This window comes from Cervus elaphus, chromosome 32 (genome assembly GCF_910594005.1).
Source record: "Cervus elaphus chromosome 32, mCerEla1.1, whole genome shotgun sequence".
NCBI lineage: Eukaryota > Metazoa > Chordata > Mammalia > Artiodactyla > Cervidae > Cervus > Cervus elaphus.
The window spans coordinates 44481173-44500245 of record NC_057846.1 but is presented as its reverse complement, the minus strand read 5'-3'; the positions used below and the strand labels follow the sequence as shown (position 1 = coordinate 44500245).

At 45.4% G+C, this 19073-nt stretch overlaps 1 protein-coding gene across 1 annotated transcript; it reads left to right on the top strand.

Annotated features, from left to right (window-relative positions):
- The first annotated feature begins 2359 nt into the window (after window positions 1–2359).
- On the top strand, window positions 2360–17364 carry CHRNA6 (cholinergic receptor nicotinic alpha 6 subunit). Its single transcript, XM_043893657.1, has 6 exons — window positions 2360–2819; window positions 4996–5135; window positions 11580–11624; window positions 12644–12753; window positions 12854–13832; window positions 16139–17364. The coding sequence occupies exons 1-6, from the start codon at window positions 2741–2743 to the stop codon at window positions 16268–16270; spliced, it is 1485 nt and encodes a 494-aa protein (XP_043749592.1). The 5' UTR covers window positions 2360–2740; the 3' UTR covers window positions 16271–17364.
- The last annotated feature ends 1709 nt before the right edge of the window (window positions 17365–19073 follow it).

Here is a 19073-nt window from a genome sequence, read left to right as displayed (position 1 = left end):
GTTACCAAATTTAATCACATCTTTCTGATGATGGCAGATCTCAGGGGATGCTAAGTATTGGGGCCAGAATCCAAATCTGTCTGACTCTAAAGTCCATGTTCTTTCCTCTGCCTCCTTCACCTCTGGTGAGGTCCCTCTGTGACCCCCTCCCAGCCACAAAGTCCCCCTATCCCCCACTCTGCACCTTAGCACCGGGGACAGACATCTGCACGCTCCTGGGAGAAAGAAAGGCCGATGATGGATGAGTCTCATCAGAATCCTTCCTCTAGAGGGGCTCTTTAAGCTGACAGGGGATGGCTACATAGAAGGATGGTTGGACAAAACAAAAGACGTGAGATAGCAGTTTTCCTGCTAGACTGCAGTGTGTGTCTGTTAGAAAGTATGAAGAACAAACCCATCAAAGCCTGAGCAATAGAAACGCTAGAAAATGTTGGTGCCTTGAAGATAGCCAACCTGGTTTGGGTTTTACCCTAAAAACTAGAGAGGCACAGCCCCATTTCAGGGTATGCGATGGCTTTTCATCCATCACAGTAAAGTGTTGTCCAGATACTTTTTCTGCAAACTCCTCATGACATTTTGGCAAAGGGCAAAAGCCCCTGTGCTTCAAGGAGACTGACTAACATCTTAAGGTGACATATCCAAGGCAACCAGCCCAGCCCCTGGTCTAAGTCTGGTGCTAAATAAGTGATCGTTCTCGAAGGAGATACAAAGCCAGTGTAATCGTGAGGGAAACTGTTAGTCTAAAGCCTGCACAGTTGCCAAGTGTAGTTTCCGTGACGATGTCATGGAATGCTTGGATGGGAGGACCTTGGGGCATCATCTTTTGTGTGTCACTCCTTCTCTTTTCCCTCAGCTTTAGTGAGGTGTAATTGACCAATAGAAAGTGTGTATACTTACAGTGTACAAAGTGACAATTTGACATATATTATATTGTGAAATGAGCACCACGGTTAGGCTAACGCATCACTCACATCATCATGACACATTTGTGTTGAGGGGGTGGTAAGAACACTTGAGATCTATTTTCTTCACAAATTTCAAAGATATGGTCACTGTAGTCACCGTGCTATACATTAGATCACCAGCACTTATCCATCTATGACTGAAAGGTTCTGCCCTTCGACCAACAGTGCGTCATCACCCCATCCCACTTCCTACCAACATGCCATCCTACTCTCTGCTTCTATGAGTCTGGAATTTTTTAGATCCCACATGCACATGAAATCATACAGTATTTGTCTGCCTCTGGCTTATTGCACTGAGCTTAATGTCTCCAGGTTCATCCTTGTTGTCGCAAACGGCAGAATTTCCTTCCTTTGCATGGCTGAATACTATTCTGTTATACACACACATAAATGCATATCACAACTTCTTCGTTCATTCATCCATCGTGGGACACCAGGCTGTTTCCATATCTTGTGAGTAATAATGCTGCAACGATCATGGGAGTTCAGATATTGCTCAGAGAAATTGCTTTCATTTCCTTTGGATATATTCCCAGAGGTGAGATTGCTAGATCGTATGGTAGTCTTAGTTTTAATTTTTTGAGGAATCTTTCTACTGTTTTCCAGAGTGGCTGCACCAATTTACATTCCAAACACTGTACGGGGATTCTCTTTTCTCCACTAACACTGGGTATCTCTTGTCTTCTTACAACACCATCTTGGTAGGTAGGTGGAGATACCTCTTTGTGGTTAGATTCACATTTCTTGATGATTAAGTGAGGTTGAGCCCCTTTTCATATACCCATCGCATCTGTGTCTTCTTTGGAAAATTGTCTATTCAGGTCCTTTGACCATTTCTCAACTGGGATTTATTCATTTGTTCTTGAGTTTTATGAGTTCCTTACATATTTTGGATACAAACCCCTTATTTGATCTGCCAATAAATTCCCCCATTCTGTAGGTTGTCTTCTCATTTTGCTGTTAACTCACCCTTAACCAACACCAAAACCTGGCCAGAAAGCATAATTCATCAAAATGTTACTGACACAACTTACAGAGGAAAGAAGCGAATGATAAGAAAATGAACTGGTGACAAGGATGTCTAAATAAACATAGAACAGTCCAGTTGGCATCGTGTGTTTAGTATTCATTTTTCTCATTCTCAGGAGGCTGATCTCTAGTCCCTGTAGGACGATCTCTGAGCACAGAAGGACCAGGCACTAGAAGTCAGACAAAACCAAATTAATTCTGTTCTCCCAGAGCCACACCTAACAGGGACTCCAATTTTAGAATGTTTTCTGGTAACAAGATTAAGCCTCGATGAGCTAGAGAATTCAGTGAATCAGAATACACGCTCTGGGACCTGGCAGGCACTTTACCTAGAGCTGCAGCTCAGGAAAGCTGTGTTCGCTGCCCTCAGGACCGTGGCTGGGAAAAGATGCTCGGCAAAGATGCACTGACCACGACAGAGTTTGCCGTCCCTCCTCGGGGCTGTCTGCCCAGCCGCCCCCCTGCTTCTCCTCCTCTGCACTCCTGCGCGGGAAGCGATCTGGGGTGTCAGAAGATGAGATGCCTCATCTGATATCAGATTGAGTCCTTTGGGCTTGCCCTTCCGGTTGGCTTCAGCCTCTGATATTGGGAGCGACCGTGTTACATTTGTGAAGGTTTTCATTTCACGGAAGACACTTGGACTGCAGTGGACTCTGGTGATTTAAAGTCCGGTGTGAGTGGCTGGCTGATAGCTCTTTGTTTTCCATAATCCTTTGACTGGGACAAGAAATCAGAGTATTTTAATCATGCTGCCCCGCGGGGGTCAGGGAGCCCTTCGCTTTGCGCTGTGTGCCTGGTGGTGTGTATTTGCACTATGCTTTAAAGGTAGGTTTTATTTCTGCTTTTTTTTTTTTTTGGTCTTCCCTTTTTAGCTGCGTGCATATACACTTCTATTTGTGTGCCGCTGAGCAGAGATGGGATACTCCATGGATAAATATGGAGAGTGTTTGTACAGGAGTGACTCCTCATATAGCTGTTAATTAACCTATTCATTTTTAATTGGTTGACTTAACATGTAAAATGAGATTGGGGGGGATGGGATGGGGAGGACAAGAAAACATTGTAAACCATGGTTTATTTTATTTTCCCAATGAAAATATGCAACAGTAATAATGGTACATTTTCCTGTCTATCTTTGCTATGGATATATTCAATTTCTTTATCTGTATTTATATGTTTTTTCAGAACTATGGTTTATTAGCTGATACTATGAAGCCTTCCATTTTGTATGTAATTGTCTTTGTTTGGGGAAATACGTTATATTCCTGTCCTGAGGTCTGTCTCAAGAGGAAGGTCATTCATTTTCAAAGTTAGGTCTTAGAAATAGACAGCTGCCTCTCTGTCCATGTCTGCAAAGCCACACCTCCACGTGCGGTGGGCTTGCAGGGATTTGCTTGTCAAGACTCATGGAGGGTTCATCTGAAATGTCTCAAAAGAAAAGCAAAATCTTAAAGGAGGAAAATAGGGAATGGGAGGATTTTTGTATTACCTGTTTTATGGAGAAATATCTCTATCATTATTAATAAAGTTGGCAGACAAGGATGGTTTATGTCTAAAATTGTTCTTTCCTATCTCAACAGACTTACAGAACAAGCTTATGGTTGCCTGGAGGAAGGGATAGTTAGGGAGTTTGAGATGGACAAGTACATACAGCTATATTTAAAATCGATAACCAACAAGGACCTAGTGTATAGCACAAGGAGCTCTGCTCACTTTTATGTGGCAGCCTGGATGGGAGCGGTGTTTAGGGGAGAATGGATACAGGGATATGGATGGCTGAGTCCCTTCACTCTTCACCTGAAACTATCACAACATTTTTAATCGGTTATACCCCAAGACAAAATAAAAAGTTCAAGAAAAAAAACTGTTCCTTCCTGCTGAAATCTCAGTGTTTCCGTGTTTCCAAATGCATTTGGCAAAGAACAGTTTTTATTTAGCAGTATGACAGCTACCATTTCATTTGTTTTTGCCTAGTAAGTTGGCAACCCCTTAAATTTTTTTTCTTTCAGGGCATAAATCCCTTTGGGAAATATATAGCCTAATATTTCAGGTATCAAATTTGACTTTTATGAGGAAAAATATGGAAAGGGCATTAATGAGATGAATTATGCCAAATGAAGGCAAGTAACCCACATTTAATGCATTCTTGGGAAAATACAAGGAAATGTGATTACGTTATTGTCTGAAATTTGATGACCGAAAGAGCTATTGCTTAAGAACTTTGGGGGTTCTTTAAAAAATGTTTTCAGCAAAATTTTCCTTAGGAACTTCGCACTCTCACACATCTCCCAGATAATTGAAGTTGAAAGTTGATTTTAAAAAGGAGGAGGGCTTGAGACCTTTATAAACTTGATAACTCTTTGAGTTTGTTTGATGAAGTTTCCCCAGCTATACACCCTTCTGGTGGTAGAAACAAAGACCAGTCAGATCAGTCCTTTGACAAGAAAGAGCAGGACTTTTTCTTTTTTTTAATTTAATTCATGAATTAATTTTTGGCGGCTCTGGGTCCTCACTGCTATGCGCGGGCTTGCTCTAACTGTGCGGGCTTCTCTGGGCGTGGAGCTCAGGCTCCAGGGCACCCAGGCTTCAGTCGTTGTGGTGCACAGGCTTAGATACCTCGCGGCATGCGGGATCTTCCGGGACCAGGGATCGAACCCACGTCCCCTGCATTGGCAGGAAGAGTCTTACCTGGACCACCAGGGAAGCTCAGGACTTTAATGACTAGATCAGCGAGACGGTGAGTTCTGTTCAGTGACAGAGCTGACCACCCACTTAGAAGCGCTCTTCCCAGCATCACTTTCTTTAACCTCTCACCAGCCCTGAGATGCAGGCCCTTCTCTTGTCATCTCCATGACAGGCGAGGAGCCCGGCCCAGAGAGCCAGGGGACGTGGTCCTGGGGGACGCTGATGCCCGTGCCGCCTCCGGGGGAGGGAAGGCCCTGGAACCTCCACGCGGGCACGCTCTCTGCTTCTCTAACGCCGCCCTCTGTTTGGCCCAAAGGCTGTGCAGGCTGCGCGTCGGAGGAGAGGCTCTTTCACAAGCTGTTCGCTCATTATAACCAGTTCATCAGGCCCGTGGAGAACGTTTCCGACCCGATCACTGTGTATTTTGAAGTGGCCATCACGCAGCTGGCTGATGTGGTAAGTGCGAGGGGGTCACCAGGTACCACGTGGTCTCAAGGGGCTCCAGCTCTGAGGGTCTGAGAAACTCCCACTCACTGCATGGGGGTAAATAAAGGGATTTAAAGGAATTCTCTGGCAGCCCAGTGGGCACTACTCCATGCTGGACTCCAAGGGCCCAGGTTTGATCTCAGGTCGGGAAACTAAGATCCCACAAGCCATGTGGCTCAGCCAAAAAAAAAAAAAAAAGCAAAAACTTAAAGAAAAAAAAAAGGAACAAACAAGGATCTATGAAGTATCAGCCCTTCAAAGCTGGCAAGGGATCCATTCCCCCGAGGATGCTGTCATTATTTCTGTTCAGTTCAGTTGCTTAGTCATGTCCGACTCTTTAGGACCTCATGGACTGCAGCACGCCAGGCCTCCCTGGCCATCACCAACTCCCGGAGTTTACTCAAACTCATGTCCATTGAGTCGGTGATACCATCCAACTATCTCATCCTCTGTTGATCCCTTCTCCTCCCACCTTCAGTCTTTCCCAGCATCAGGGTCTTTTCCAATGAGTCAGTTCTTTGCAACAGGTGGCCAGAGTATTGGAGTTTCAGCTTTAGCATCAGTCCTTCCAATGAATATTCAGGACTGATTTCTTTTAGGATGGACTGGTTGGATCTCCTTGCAGCCCAAGGGTCTCTCAAGAGTCTTCCACAACACCACAGTTCAAAAGCATCAATTCTTCGGCACTCAGCTTTCTTTATGGTCCAAATCTCACATCCATACAAGACTACTGGAAAAACCATAGCTTTGACTAGACAGACCTTTGTTAGCAAAGTAATATATTTATTTCTGTTAAGGTAGTATATTTCTGGAAATGCTCTCAGAACCAGTTTATGAAGCCAAGAGGCGAAGGAGGGCAGTTGAAGGGGGAATACAAAAGGAGTTGACTTCGTCATGCACCTATTATGTACCAGCGTCTACACTTCGTGGCTGTCCTTTGCATCTTATAGCTGGGGAAAGAGCAGCTCAAGTCAGCCACATTCCCAACGACACGTGATTACAGATGGCAGCCCTGCAGTTCAGTCAAGCCTGTTTAACCCCAAAGCTCATGCCTGTTTTACTCTACAGATGAATTGCTCTAAGTCTCCTGTTTTACAGAATAAAGAAAAAGTTCACTTTCTGTTATACAGGGTTCCATTGAGTCCTGAGAAGCAGATGGGTGTTTGGAGGTCTTCATTTAAATTAATTGGTACCTGTTCAAGGGCAGGGAGGACGAGAGTTCTTTGTTTTGAACAATCTTGGCACCTAGGTCCTGGCAGAGGAGGTGTGGGGCCTGGTGCCCCAGTACTGGGCAGGTTCTGGACTCCAAGGCGTGGCAGGGGCAGGCTGGCCCGAGGCTCTGGACGTGGACCAAATTCTAGGAATAGGCAGGCTCCCGGACTGAGGGGCGTATGGATCATCTGTGAGACGGTGGTGTACAGACAGATGGCACATGGGCGGAGGTGGGGGGCCGCCCCAGACAGGGAGGAGCCCTCCTTCCGCTCAGCTTTGCTTGGGAGAAGCATGGTGGCTCCAGTCGCGCCTTAGGGGAAGCCCTCGGATTAGGATGTGAAGTCTTGGGCCCACCCACCAGGCTTCCTCACCGCACACTTCCCAGGGGACCGGGCTGACCCTGGCCCCTCCTCTGGCTTCTGGCCCAGGCTGGGAGTGTGTGTACACTGGTAAACACTGATTTTAAAAAAGTGAGCCAGATGATTTCTCCCACCTAGACGGGACCACTCATTCTTTTAATTTTTTTAAATTAGCATTGAGTCCATTGGTTCCTTTTTAAAAAATAATTTTATGCACTTATTCATTTTTGACTGTGCTAAATAAACGTGTTTATTTAGGCTTTCATTGCTGCTTGAGCTTTTCTCTAGTTGCGGCTAGCAGGGGCTGCTCTCTTTATTGGTGCGAGGGCTTCTCACGGGGGTGGTTTCTCTGTTGTAGAGCAGGGCTCTAGGGTGAGTCGGCTTCAGCAGCTGTGGCTCACGGGCTCTGGAGCACACACTAGGTAGTTGCAGCTCATGGGCTTAGTCGCTCCACAGCTTGTGGGATCTTCCCTGATCAGGGATCGAACCCGTGTCTCCGGCACTGGCAAGTGGATTCTTTACCCCTGAGCCACCAGGGAAGCCCCCACTCATTCCTTTAATAAATGTTACAATGTTGTATCAATATCTGTTGTACAGCGAAGTGATTCAGCTAGATATATATAATATATACACATTTTATTAAAAAAATTCTTTTTCACTATGGTTTATCATAGGATATTTTGCTATACAGTAGAACCTGTTGTCTATTCATTCTATATCTAATAAATTAATTCTGCTAACGCCAACTGCCCACTTTCTCATTTCTAATGTAAGCATTTAGCTGCAAATTTTATTCTCAGAACTGTTTTTGTCTGTGTCCCTTATATTTTGATGTATTATGGTTTTGTTCCCACTCAGTTCTATGTATTTTAAAAGCTTCCCTTTGAGACCTTCTCTTTGACTCATGGATTATTTAGAAATTTAATTTCCATGGATTTAGAGACTTCCCTGCTGTCTTCTTGTTATTGATTTCTAGTTTGATTCCATTATGGTAAGAAGCACACTGTGATTCCAACTTTTTAAAAATTTTGAGGCTTGTTTGATGGCTCATGATAAGGATATGATCTATCTTGGTTAATATTCCATTCATGCTTGGAAAAGGGTGTGTTCTGCTGCTTTTGAGTGGCGTGTCTGTATGCATCGACTAGATCCTGTTGTTCAGATTTTTCCTATTTTTGCTGACTTCTGTCAAGTAATTCTATTGGTTGCTGGGAATCTCTAACTAACTGGGGATTTATCTGTTTCTTCTCCCAGCTCTATCAGCTTCTGTTTCATATAATTCTGTTTTTGGTGCACAGTTAGGATCATTAGGTCTTCCTGTAGGATTAGATCTTCTGTCATTACTTAACATCCCTCTTCATCTTTAGAAATTTTTTTCCTCTGAGTCTACATTGTCCGACGTTACTACCTCAGTCCTAATTAGTGTTTTGGAGGCTACCTGTTCTCATGCGGAGCCCCACAAGTCCCTGGGGCCGTATTCTTGGTTGCCACTGAGTCATGGTGAGGCCTGGGGGTGACCGTGATGTAGTAAAGCCCAGGCATGCAATTACCGGCTCCCTTCTAGAAGATTCTAGGCCATCCACTGCTGTTTCAGCCCCACACTTGGCCTTAGAGCACCAGAGGGCTCTGCACAGAAGGGTGTTTGCTGCTGCATAGAATGACCTTGGCAGCAAAGTTTACTGACTAAAGGACCTTCAGAGCAGGAGTGTGTCTACTGCCCCCCTCATGGAGCCAGGACAGAGCCCCTGCCCTGTTTTTGGTGGCCTGGCACACCTGAAATGACAAACCAGAGGCTTTCAAAATGTAGCCCACCTGGCCTTTCTGATCTCAGCCTCTGAATCTGTTGCTGCTGCTCCAGAATCGAGTCCACTTAAAATTGTAATTCCAATCCTTTAATTCAATCAAGGTGTCAACTCATTTATTTTCCCAAGAGAGAGGCACAGGGTGATGGTTCCAAGAATGTGGGGTGGCATTGTGGGGGTCTCGGGCCTCCTTCACCTGCACTGTCTGATAGCAATTCCCATGGCCATTGGTGTGGTCTGACACTGGATGGAGAATGAGACTTTCCAGACCAGGTCCTGATCCATCAATTTGACTGACACCTCTGGGGATGTCCACCCTCCATGAAACAGGCCCACACCACCTGGAGCTCCACCAGGCCGTGCAAGTGCAGATGGGGAGAGGGATACTGGGTGATATTGCCAGCTGATTTTAATTCTCTGAACACAACATTCTAGTTCACAGTGTGTTCTGGTTCTCTGAACAGTATATTAGCGGACAGAGGGGAAGCAGTCTTTGGAAGATGTTTATAACTTACCTCTGAGACCTTTCTGGACTGCAGAGCTAGTTCACTCCTGACTGACAGCCAATGGATTTATTGACAAGGCCCCTGCTGCAATCTGCAGGTCACAAGGTGACCCTCCTATGAGCAGAAGGCATTTTCCTTAGACTTGGGTGATTGTAAAGTCATGGACAAGTATAGTCCATTTCTTTGCCTGCTCTGACCAACAGAAAGCCGTTAAGGAAACTCGTTTGAAAACCCTGGGGCTTACCGTGACTTGACACAAACCTCTTTGAAGGAGGAAGCTGATGAGGTAGTGTTTTCTGGGGGGCATGGAGAAGGGCAGAGCAGCTCAGAGAACCACAGTGGGCTGGTGTCCAACCTTGGATACCGCTCCCTCAGCTGTGAGCGTTTCTCTCTGGAAGGTGCTCATGTGTCTGGGGGAGAAAAGTTGGTATGTGTTGGGAACCCACTGGAGGCACTAGTGGCCATCAACAGCCTCCTAGTGTGGCACTGGGAGTTTCTGGATGTGTCTTCAGTATCTACTCCACTGGGAGGTGGTAGCTACTTAGGAACACATTATATTTGGGATGTCAGCCTGGAATGCGTTTCTCCCAGAGAGATCCGTGACCCTCTGCAGGTCATTTAGGTACTTACTTAAACCATCTCCTCAGAGAAGCCTTCCTGCTTCACCCTGTCTTAAAGAAATGTGCACATGCGCGCACACACACATACACACACCACTCAATCCCTCTTTATTTTTTCCTGTAGGACTTATCACTATCTTACATTATGTGTGTGTGTGTTAGTTGCTCAGTTGTGTCCAACTGTTTGTGACCCCATGGACTGTAACCCATCAGGCTCCTCTGTCCATGGGGATTCTCCAGACAAGAATACTGAGTGGGTTGCCATTCCCTTCTCCAGGGGACCTTTCCAACCCAGGGATCGATGGGTCTCTTGCATTGCAGGCAGCTTCTTTACCATCTGAGCCACCAGGGAAGCATCTTACATTGTATCATATATCTATCATTGTATCATATATCTATTTTTGATTTTCTGTCTTCCCAGCTAATAGCTTAGATACATACGTGTGTGTGTGTTAGTTGCTCAGTCATGTCCAACTCTTTGCATGGACTATAGCCTACTAGGTTCCCCTGTCCATGGAATTTCCCAGGCAAGATACTGAAATGGGCTGCTATTCCCTTCTCCATTAGACACACATCAGTCAGTTCAGTTCAGTCACTCAGTCGTGTCTGATTTTTTGCGACCCCATGAATCACAGCACGCCAGGCCTCCCTGTCCATCACCAACCCCCAGAGTTACCCAAACTCATGTCCATCAAGTCAGTGATGCCATCTAGCCATCTCATCCTCTGCCGTCCCCTTCTCCTCCTGCCCCCAATCCCTCCCAGCATCAGGGTCTTTTCCAATGAGTCAACTCCTCGTGTGAGGTGGCCAAAATATTGGAGTTTCAGCTTCAGCATCAGTCCTTCCAATGAACACCCAGGACTGATCTCCTTTAGGATGGACTGGTTGGATCTCCTTGCAGTCCAAGGGACTCTCAAGAGTCTTCTCCAACACCACAGTTCAAAAGCATCAATTCTTTGGCGCTCAGCTTTCTTCACAGTCCAACTCTCACGTCCATACATGACCCCTGGAAAAACCATAGCCTTGACTAGATGAACCTTTGTTGGCAAAGTAATGTCTCTGCTTTTTAATAAGCTATCTAGGTTGGTCATAACTTTCCTTCCAAGGAGTAAGTGTCTTTTAATTTCATGGCTGCAGTCACCATCTGCAGTAATTTTGGAGCCCAAAAAAATAAAGTCTGACACTGTTTCCACTGTTTCCCCATCTATTTGCCATGAAGTGATGGGACCGGATGCCATGATCTTAGTTTTCTGAATGTTGAGCTTTAAGCCAATAGGTAAGGGTATTTTCCAATCCTGGTGATTTCTGTAACCCCAGCATTTATAGAGCACATAGTAGGTACTCAATAAATATTTGTTAATGAATGAGTGAGGCAATCGGCAGTGGTTTGGACGGGAGTGAGAGGTGTGTTGCGGGGAGTGGCAGGATCCAGCTGGAAGGCTCCATGATGAGCTGAGCTGACACCTCGAGGGGTGGCTGGGCTCAGGACTCAGAGCCTAGAGGGTGCTGGGGCGCAGCTGGGGAAGAAGATGGCAAAAACAACGATGCCCTCCACCGTCTGCTGGGTGTCCCCTCCCTCCTCCCACTCTCCATTCTCTCCCTTCTTTCCTTTCATGAGATCAGAAGGCCTTGTGGGCTGCAGAGGTCAGAAAGCCTTTACAGAAAAAGTGAAGCTTCAGTCAGATTTGAAAGACAGTAGTAAAGCCACATTTCCTTTAGAAGTCGACAGGGTGGGCACCAGTGTGGAAATATTGTATTTTTGGTCAATTTTTATAAGTTGCCTTTTCAGTCTTCTTTGTTTTCCTCCATTAGCTCGAACTCAGCTCAGCTCTTTGTAGTTGTAATTTTCGCTCCAAGATTCACTTCTATTAGCTGGTACATTTGAGGCTAAAATAACATTGCTTCCTCTTCCCAGGATGAAGTGAACCAGATCATGGAAACCAACCTGTGGCTACGTCACGTATGTGCCTGTGTCCCTTACTCTTCTCTGGGAACTGTCACTGACATGTCAGTTTAATAATGTCCAGTGGATAAAATCCACTAGCACTCCCTCTTTCCATCTCCAGTTTATGACAGAGTATAAAATATTATCTATCTTCAAAGCCCAAAGTTCAATCTGGTAACAGCTGCCTGGCTGCAAGCTTCAGGTGCAGAACCTACTGACAGAGTTCTCACTGACTCTGTCCTTTGAAGGTTTCTGCTCTCAGGTCTCCTATTTTTGCTTATATCTTGAGCTCCAGAGCCAGATGCTTACCCATTCTTTGATTCTGCTGTGGCTTAGATTCCCACTATTTGGTTTAATCAGTCTTGCCATCTTATTCTTCCTTTTGCTCTTAATCTTTTATGCAGATTTTGTAATAAACCTATCATCCTACTATCTTTTTATTATTAGAGATGGATTGCTACTAGAGATTGAACATAGTCTATGGAATGTGGAAACTGAGTCTATAAACTTGACCAGCTAATTAATAATCAATAGATACATATCTAATTTCTAGTGGATAACCTATTTTTGCCCCAATCAGCTCAGCCATCTTGTTCACCTTGAGTTTAATCTCCCAGGTTTTGGTAGAAACCAAAGTTAAGTGAAAGCCACTCAGTTATGTCTGACTCTTTGCAACCCCATGGACTATACAGTCCATGGGAGTCTCCAGGCCAGAATACTGGAGTGGGTAGCATTTCCCTTCTCCAGGGGATCTTTCCGACCCAGGAATTGAACCAGGGTCCCCTGCACTGTACATGTCCACATTCCAAGGACTTCTAGTAGCAATTCATTTCTGTTATTAAAAGATAGTATGATGATAGGTTTATTACAAAATCCGCATAAAAGATTAAGAGCAAAAGGAAGAATAAGATGGTATGACGGATTAAACCATGTACTCTTCAAACAAAAATCTTTTCAAAAAACTGTTGAACCACTATAGAATTAACATTAGAAGAAAGTGAAGAATTTTTAAAACTGACTCCTATTTCCTTCAGATCTGGAATGATTATAAGCTGCGTTGGGACCCCATGGAATATGATGGCATTGAGACTCTCCGTGTTCCTGCCGAGATGATCTGGAAGCCCGACATCGTTCTCTACAACAAGTATGCGTACCCGACAGCCAGTCTTTTTTTAGAGCTGCCTTTGGTGCAGGTGGACCCGAAGCACGGGGGAGTCACTAACGGTGTCTGATTTACTTTGCAGTGCGGTTGGCGACTTCCAAGTTGAAGGCAAGACAAAAGCTCTTCTTAAATACGATGGCATGATAACCTGGACTCCACCCGCGATTTTTAAGAGTTCCTGTCCAATGGACATCACTTTTTTCCCTTTTGACCATCAAAATTGTTCCCTGAAATTTGGTTCCTGGACTTATGACAAAGCTGAAATTGACCTTCTAATCATTGGCTCTAAAGTAGACATGAATGAATTTTGGGAGAACAGTGAGTGGGAAATTGTCGATGCTTCTGGCTACAAGCATGACATAAAGTACAACTGTTGTGAAGAGATATACACAGACATCACCTATTCTTTCTACATTAGGAGACTCCCGATGTTTTACACCATTAATCTGATCATCCCCTGTCTCTTTATTTCATTTCTCACTGTCTTGGTCTTCTACCTTCCTTCTGACTGTGGTGAAAAAGTGACACTTTGCATTTCAGTACTGCTTTCTCTGACTGTGTTTTTGCTGGTGATCACAGAAACCATCCCGTCCACATCTCTCGTGATCCCCCTGGTGGGCGAATACCTGCTCTTCACCATGATCTTCGTCACCCTGTCCATTGTGGTGACGGTGTTTGTATTGAACATCCACTATCGCACCCCGACCACTCACAACATGCCCACGTGGGTGAAGGCGGTCTTCCTCCGGCTGTTACCCCAGATCCTGATGATGAAGAGGCCTCTGGACAAGAAGAAGGAGACAGGATCTGATAGAAACCCCAAAGGAGTCTCCAGTAGGCCTGCCAAAGTCAAGTTTGATCATCACAAAGAGCCCAGACTTCTTAAAGAATGCTGCCACTGTCATAGATCCGGTGAATCCGCCACCAGCAAGAGAAGATTAAGTCATCAGCCTTTACAGTGGATGGCTGAAAACTCGGAGCTCTCGCCTGAAGTCGAAGACGTAATCGATAGTGTTCATTTCATAGCAGAAAACATGAAGAACCAAAATGAAACAAAGGAGGTAAATGCATGAGTCCTCTAACCTGTCCACTCACGGAAGTCCTAGGGGGCCTGCATGAACCCTAGTCAGAACTCCAGTGTGAGTTCTGTTTGCAAGACAGTCAGAGAGTGGGTGCCCTGAGATCCAGCTCCGCGATGCTGCAGTTTTGGGTGAACTGCCCTGGTGAAGGGATGGAGTAAGGGGTAGCCTCAGAGCAAATCTTTGCCTCCAGAAATGTCAACTCAAGTGAAATCTGGTTAAAATAAACACTCAGGGCAGTCTTGGTTAGTTAGACGGAGAGCCCCTGCTTAAGGAAGGCTGGGAGAGGGAAGAGCCAGCCAAGGGACAGGACGGAATGCTTTAGCTCCATCACACTCACTAGACCAGACAGGGATCCAGGTGCCGATTGAATGAGCTTCTAGGATATTTTTAGCATCAACTCAGTCGGCTCCTGCTGCCCAGGGTCTAGCTATAGCAGGACAGGCCTCCCCATCCTCCAAAGAGAGAGCTCAAGAAATGTATGCCAACTTCCCATTCCACCAGGACGACTAGCTAGGCGCCTCTGAAAATTCATGCCAGGGGTCTGGGTCTGACCTGATGGCAGCTGCCAGCATCCTTATCTCCTAACGAAAGGGCATCGCAGACCTGAAGTCTGCCTATTGGTGCCGGGGAGGACACCAGGTGTGTGTCACACAGGTGGAGGGGGGGTTTGTATCAGGAGCAGGTGAGTCTGGGACTCCCTTCTGTGAGGACACCTCCGTCAGACCTAGGGGACGGTTGCTCTGACTTCAGCACCACCCAGTAGGGCTCTTGGAGGTTGGGAACAGGAAGGGCAGGAGAGATGTAAGGAATTGTCCACACTAGTGTGATGCCAGGGTCTAGGGGGCTGTTGGCTCCTGATGCGGGACCATCATCCTGCAGGGCTTTTTCCCCTACCCTCTGCTGCCTCAAACCCAGTTCCTGGACTCGCCACAGGGTCAGGAGGTTCCATGGTGCTCATGCCAAGAGTGGGTGCAAAATGTCCCCGCTCTATCAGTTAACAATGGATGCTGCAGCCATCAAGCCATCAGTCACTGCTGTCACCCCCAACTGGGCACCCTGAGGGCCCTCAGGAAGCAGAAAGCGGGATACTGGCCCTAGACAATTAAGGTGCACATCCAGGGAATGATTTCCGTAAGCCTAGACTCTTGCCTCTCCCCACCTATAGAAAAGCAGTAAATTCATTAACTTGAGGTGCCTGGTTTTCCTTAATTAATGGTAATCTTTTTAAAAAACTTAAAAAACAATTGAAGGATAGTTGATTTACAATATTGAGCTAGTTTCTGCTGTAGAGCAAAGTGACTCGGTTATACATACATATATATACAGTCTTTTTAAATGTTCTTTTCCATTAGGGTTTATCCCAGGAGACTGGATAGGGAGGATAGACAGGATATATAGGAGGTTTTGCAACAAAAACTAGGCAGTTGAAACATCAAAGGATGACTGTGGCAGTAAAATGCAACAGAATGCTCTGCAACATCATCTTCTGATGTTCTGACTACCTGGTCTTCGTTGCAAAATCTGCTTATTATCCTGGCTCCTCCCTTACCTCTTCAGGGCAGTCCCTCAGAGCGATCTCAGAGGCTGCCCCCCAGGCTTGAAGTCCTCAGAAAATCCACCGAATAGAACAAAACTCTCGAGGGGAGGGGAGGGAGGCTCAAGAGGGAGAGCCTTACATTTATATAATTATGACTGATTCGAGTTTTGCTGTATGACAGAAACCAACACTATTGTAAAGCAACTTTCCCCCAATTAAAAATGAATTTAAAAAATAATTCTCAACTTGCAGGTTGTGCTTTTTTTCTCAGTTAGTGCAAGAATGGAACAATCTGAGCAGCTCTTTCAAGGCTGCTACTTGCAGTCAGGCTGGAGAAGGGAATGACAACCCACTCCAGTTTTCTTGCCTGGAAAATCCCACAGACAGAGGAGGCCGGCAGGCTACAGTCCATGGGGTTATAAAGAGTCGAACGTGCCTGAGCGACTTACACACACACACACACACACACACACTTGCGGTCAGGAGAAGCCCTGTGTGCCCCGCGGGAGCCTGCCGACTGCAGCCCTCTGCCCCAGGAATGATCGCGCACACGCACTCTCTGTCTTCAGACAGACGGTTGCTGTCTGTGTACACTATGGCGGAGACACGGGTTAACCAGAATGGTAGGGATACTTGCTTTAAAAGTTGTCAGCGAATCTTCTGTGCAAAGGAGGCAGCTTATTTATGAAACAGAGCTTATCTCCCATGGTCTTCAGTTTTTACAGGGGCTTGACATTTTGTCTTTCAGGTAGAGGACGACTGGAAATACGTGGCCATGGTGGTGGACAGGGTGTTCCTGTGGGTGTTCATCATCGTCTGTGTGTTTGGAACTGCAGGGCTGTTTCTCCAGCCGCTCCTGGGGAACACAGGGCATTCGTAAGGATGGATTTTCCCTTCATCTTCAGAAACGAACAGACACTGTGTTTATTCCCCCATCACCAGGAAATGGATAGAAAACTTCCCACCAGGTCCACATCTAGATAGAAAAAGAGGGCCTTACTGCCAATGACAAGCCTGGATGGCCCTCCTTTGGGGGTGCAGAGGGGTGCTTTAAGACCCCAGGGTCTGGGACCTGATACTGGAGCTCAGAGCTGGCAGCCCCCGCAGGCTTCTCTTGTCTGTACACATTTGGCTTCTGGGGACGTGAGCGACCCACAGTCCAGTGAGACACGGAACCAAAGTCGAGTCACGCTAAGAGGTGTTCTGCTTCCCCGGTTTATATACTTCTTGGTATAACGACATCTGCCAGACGTGCGACTTTGGACCTTGGACTTGCCGACACCTGCAGCACCTGTGACCTTGTGTATGCTTGCTTTCCCATGCTTGTCTCTGTGACGTGGAGCCCACACTGCGGCATTATTTAACGCAGTAACTAGTAAAAAGGAACATCAGGTAGTCTGTCTACCCTCTGAAAAAAATCTTATTGAAGTATAGTTGATTTTTAATGTCGTGTGAGTTTCTGCTACACAGCAAAGTGACTCAGTTGTATATACACGCACACACACACGTATCTGTTCTTTTGCAGATTCTTCTCCATTATGGCTTATCGTAGGATATGAATATAGTTCCCTGTGATGTACAGTAGGATCTTGTTTACCCATTCAGTATATACTCCATTTGCTAATCCCAAATTCCCAGTCCTTCCCTCCCCCACACCGTTCCCCTGTATGTAATTAGATTCATCTGGCAAGAGACTTCAGCGGTGACCAGCACTGTGGGAGGCATGCCGTGGACTCCGAAATAGGCTCTGTCCACACACTTAGAGCTTTTTAGGAAAAGCCGTGAACACGGAGATCTCCAGGGCCAGGTGTCACGTGGGGAATGTCACCACAGCACAGACAGCAGGGTGAGCTCTGGCCGGCAGACCTGGAGCAGCCTTTGCCTTGGGTCCAAACGGTATCTCATCTCCTTAGCTGTTTCCACTTGTTTCTGTGTAGCTGAGACTGAAAATAAAAGTGTTTCTTCTTGAAGGAATGGTGATCTTGTATCTTTCGGAGTATTTCCTTTTTCTGAGAGGGAGAACCTTGGATATTTTATTTTATTCTACTCTCACTTATCATCTTATTTTTTGTATACACTTATCATAACAATTTTAAAGATGCATTTTAAAGTAGAAAAAAAAAACCTACCCTGACACAGGAACTAATTTCATTTTGCCTTTTCCATTGGAGTCCCTGTCTAAAAGGCACACATAATTAGACACCTTACCTTTCAGTTTTATATTTTGCTATTTTCTCAACATCATGTCAGCAGCCTTTCTCCGTGATGGTGTGCAGTCTTGAAGTATAATTTTTGTGGTTGCAAAATTTTGTGATTCTGTTGTGTTGATACACTACAGTTTCTATTTCTGATATCCACCAAGGTTCTTGACCTTCTCTTAATCAATGGAAATTGATAAGAGGCCAGACAAGAAATTCAGGCAAGGCTTTATTGAGGTTTCTGTGGCCTAGGAGGGAGCGAAAACAAGTATCATGTGCCCTTGCTTGCTTCTCTGGAGGCATGCAGGGCAGCCACGGGGGTCCACGGGTCCGACCAGAGGGGTGGCTTAAGCGGTCTGCCTACCTCTTTGGTGCTGCTGAGTGCGGGGGCGTGCACAGAACAAAGGGTCCCAGTCCGGCCTGACTCATTACCATGTGCTAATTCTTCCATGTCTACCTCATCCCGGGGCTTAAGGCCTGCTCTGGGACCCCAGGCACAGGTTATTCTGTTTTAAAGTCTTTTAACTCTCATCATGTCATGTGATTAGATTGCCTCTGTTTTTTCTATCTTCACAGAGAGTTACTTGTTTCCTGATACCTTTTTTTAAACTATTAAGCCAAATCACTATTTCATGTCATTGTTTAAAAGTTTTAATTGTGGTGAATACACATAACAAAGGGCACCTTCTAAACCATTCTTAAGTGTACGGTTCTGTGGAATTAACTAACATTAACTAACATTAATTAATTAATTAACATTCCCACTGATGTGCAACCTTTTCCCACCATCCATCCCCAAAATGCTTTGTCTTGCAAAACTAAACTCTGCACCCATGAAGCAATAAGTTATGAATTTTTTTTTGAGGAGCAACCATGCTCCTTTCCATACCAGCTGCCCCGTTTTACATTCTCACCACCACTGCACAGGGGCTCTATTTTCTCTACGCCTTTATCAACATGTGTTATTATTATTTTTTTATAATAGCCATCCTAATGGGTATAAGGTAGTGTATTGTGGTTTTGATTTGCTTTTCCCTGATGATTTGTGACAATAAGTATCTTTTCATATACTCACTATCCATTTGTCTGTCTTGTCTGGAGAAATGTGTATTTATGTCCTTTGTCCCTTTTAAGATTGGATTATTTGTCGTTTTGTTGTTGTTGGGCTATAAGGCTTTTTAATATATACTATATATTAACCCCTTGTCAGATATAAAAATAAGACTTTTAAGAACTGCAAAACAGGAAGGTGGGGGTGCTCTGTGATCCTTGAGGGGCGCTGGGGGCATCTTGTCACAAGCAAACAAACAAGCAACATACATTTAAAAATATGAAATAAGCACTTGAACAAGAGGGGCCACAGCATGTGTATCTGACCGAAAGAATCAATGCCTTAGATGGCATGGAGCTCATAGATTATCTAGCGTGACTCTTTCTATCTCAAGAGGCAGAGTGGCTTGCCTGTGATCACATAGCTAACAAATT

What these genes read in the sequence shown, in the direction of transcription:
- CHRNA6 (XM_043893657.1), top strand. Translation starts at nt 2,741, where the DNA reads ATGCTGCCCCGCGGGGGTCAGGGAGCCCTTCGCTTTGCGCTGTGTGCC. An exon ending in GACATCGTTCTCTACAACAA is followed by an intron (nt 12,754 to 12,853) that starts GTATGCGTACCC and finishes TTTACTTTGCAG; the next exon opens with TGCGGTTGGCGACTTCCAAG. An exon ending in ACCAAAATGAAACAAAGGAG is followed by an intron (nt 13,833 to 16,138) that starts GTAAATGCATGA and finishes TTTGTCTTTCAG; the next exon opens with GTAGAGGACGACTGGAAATA.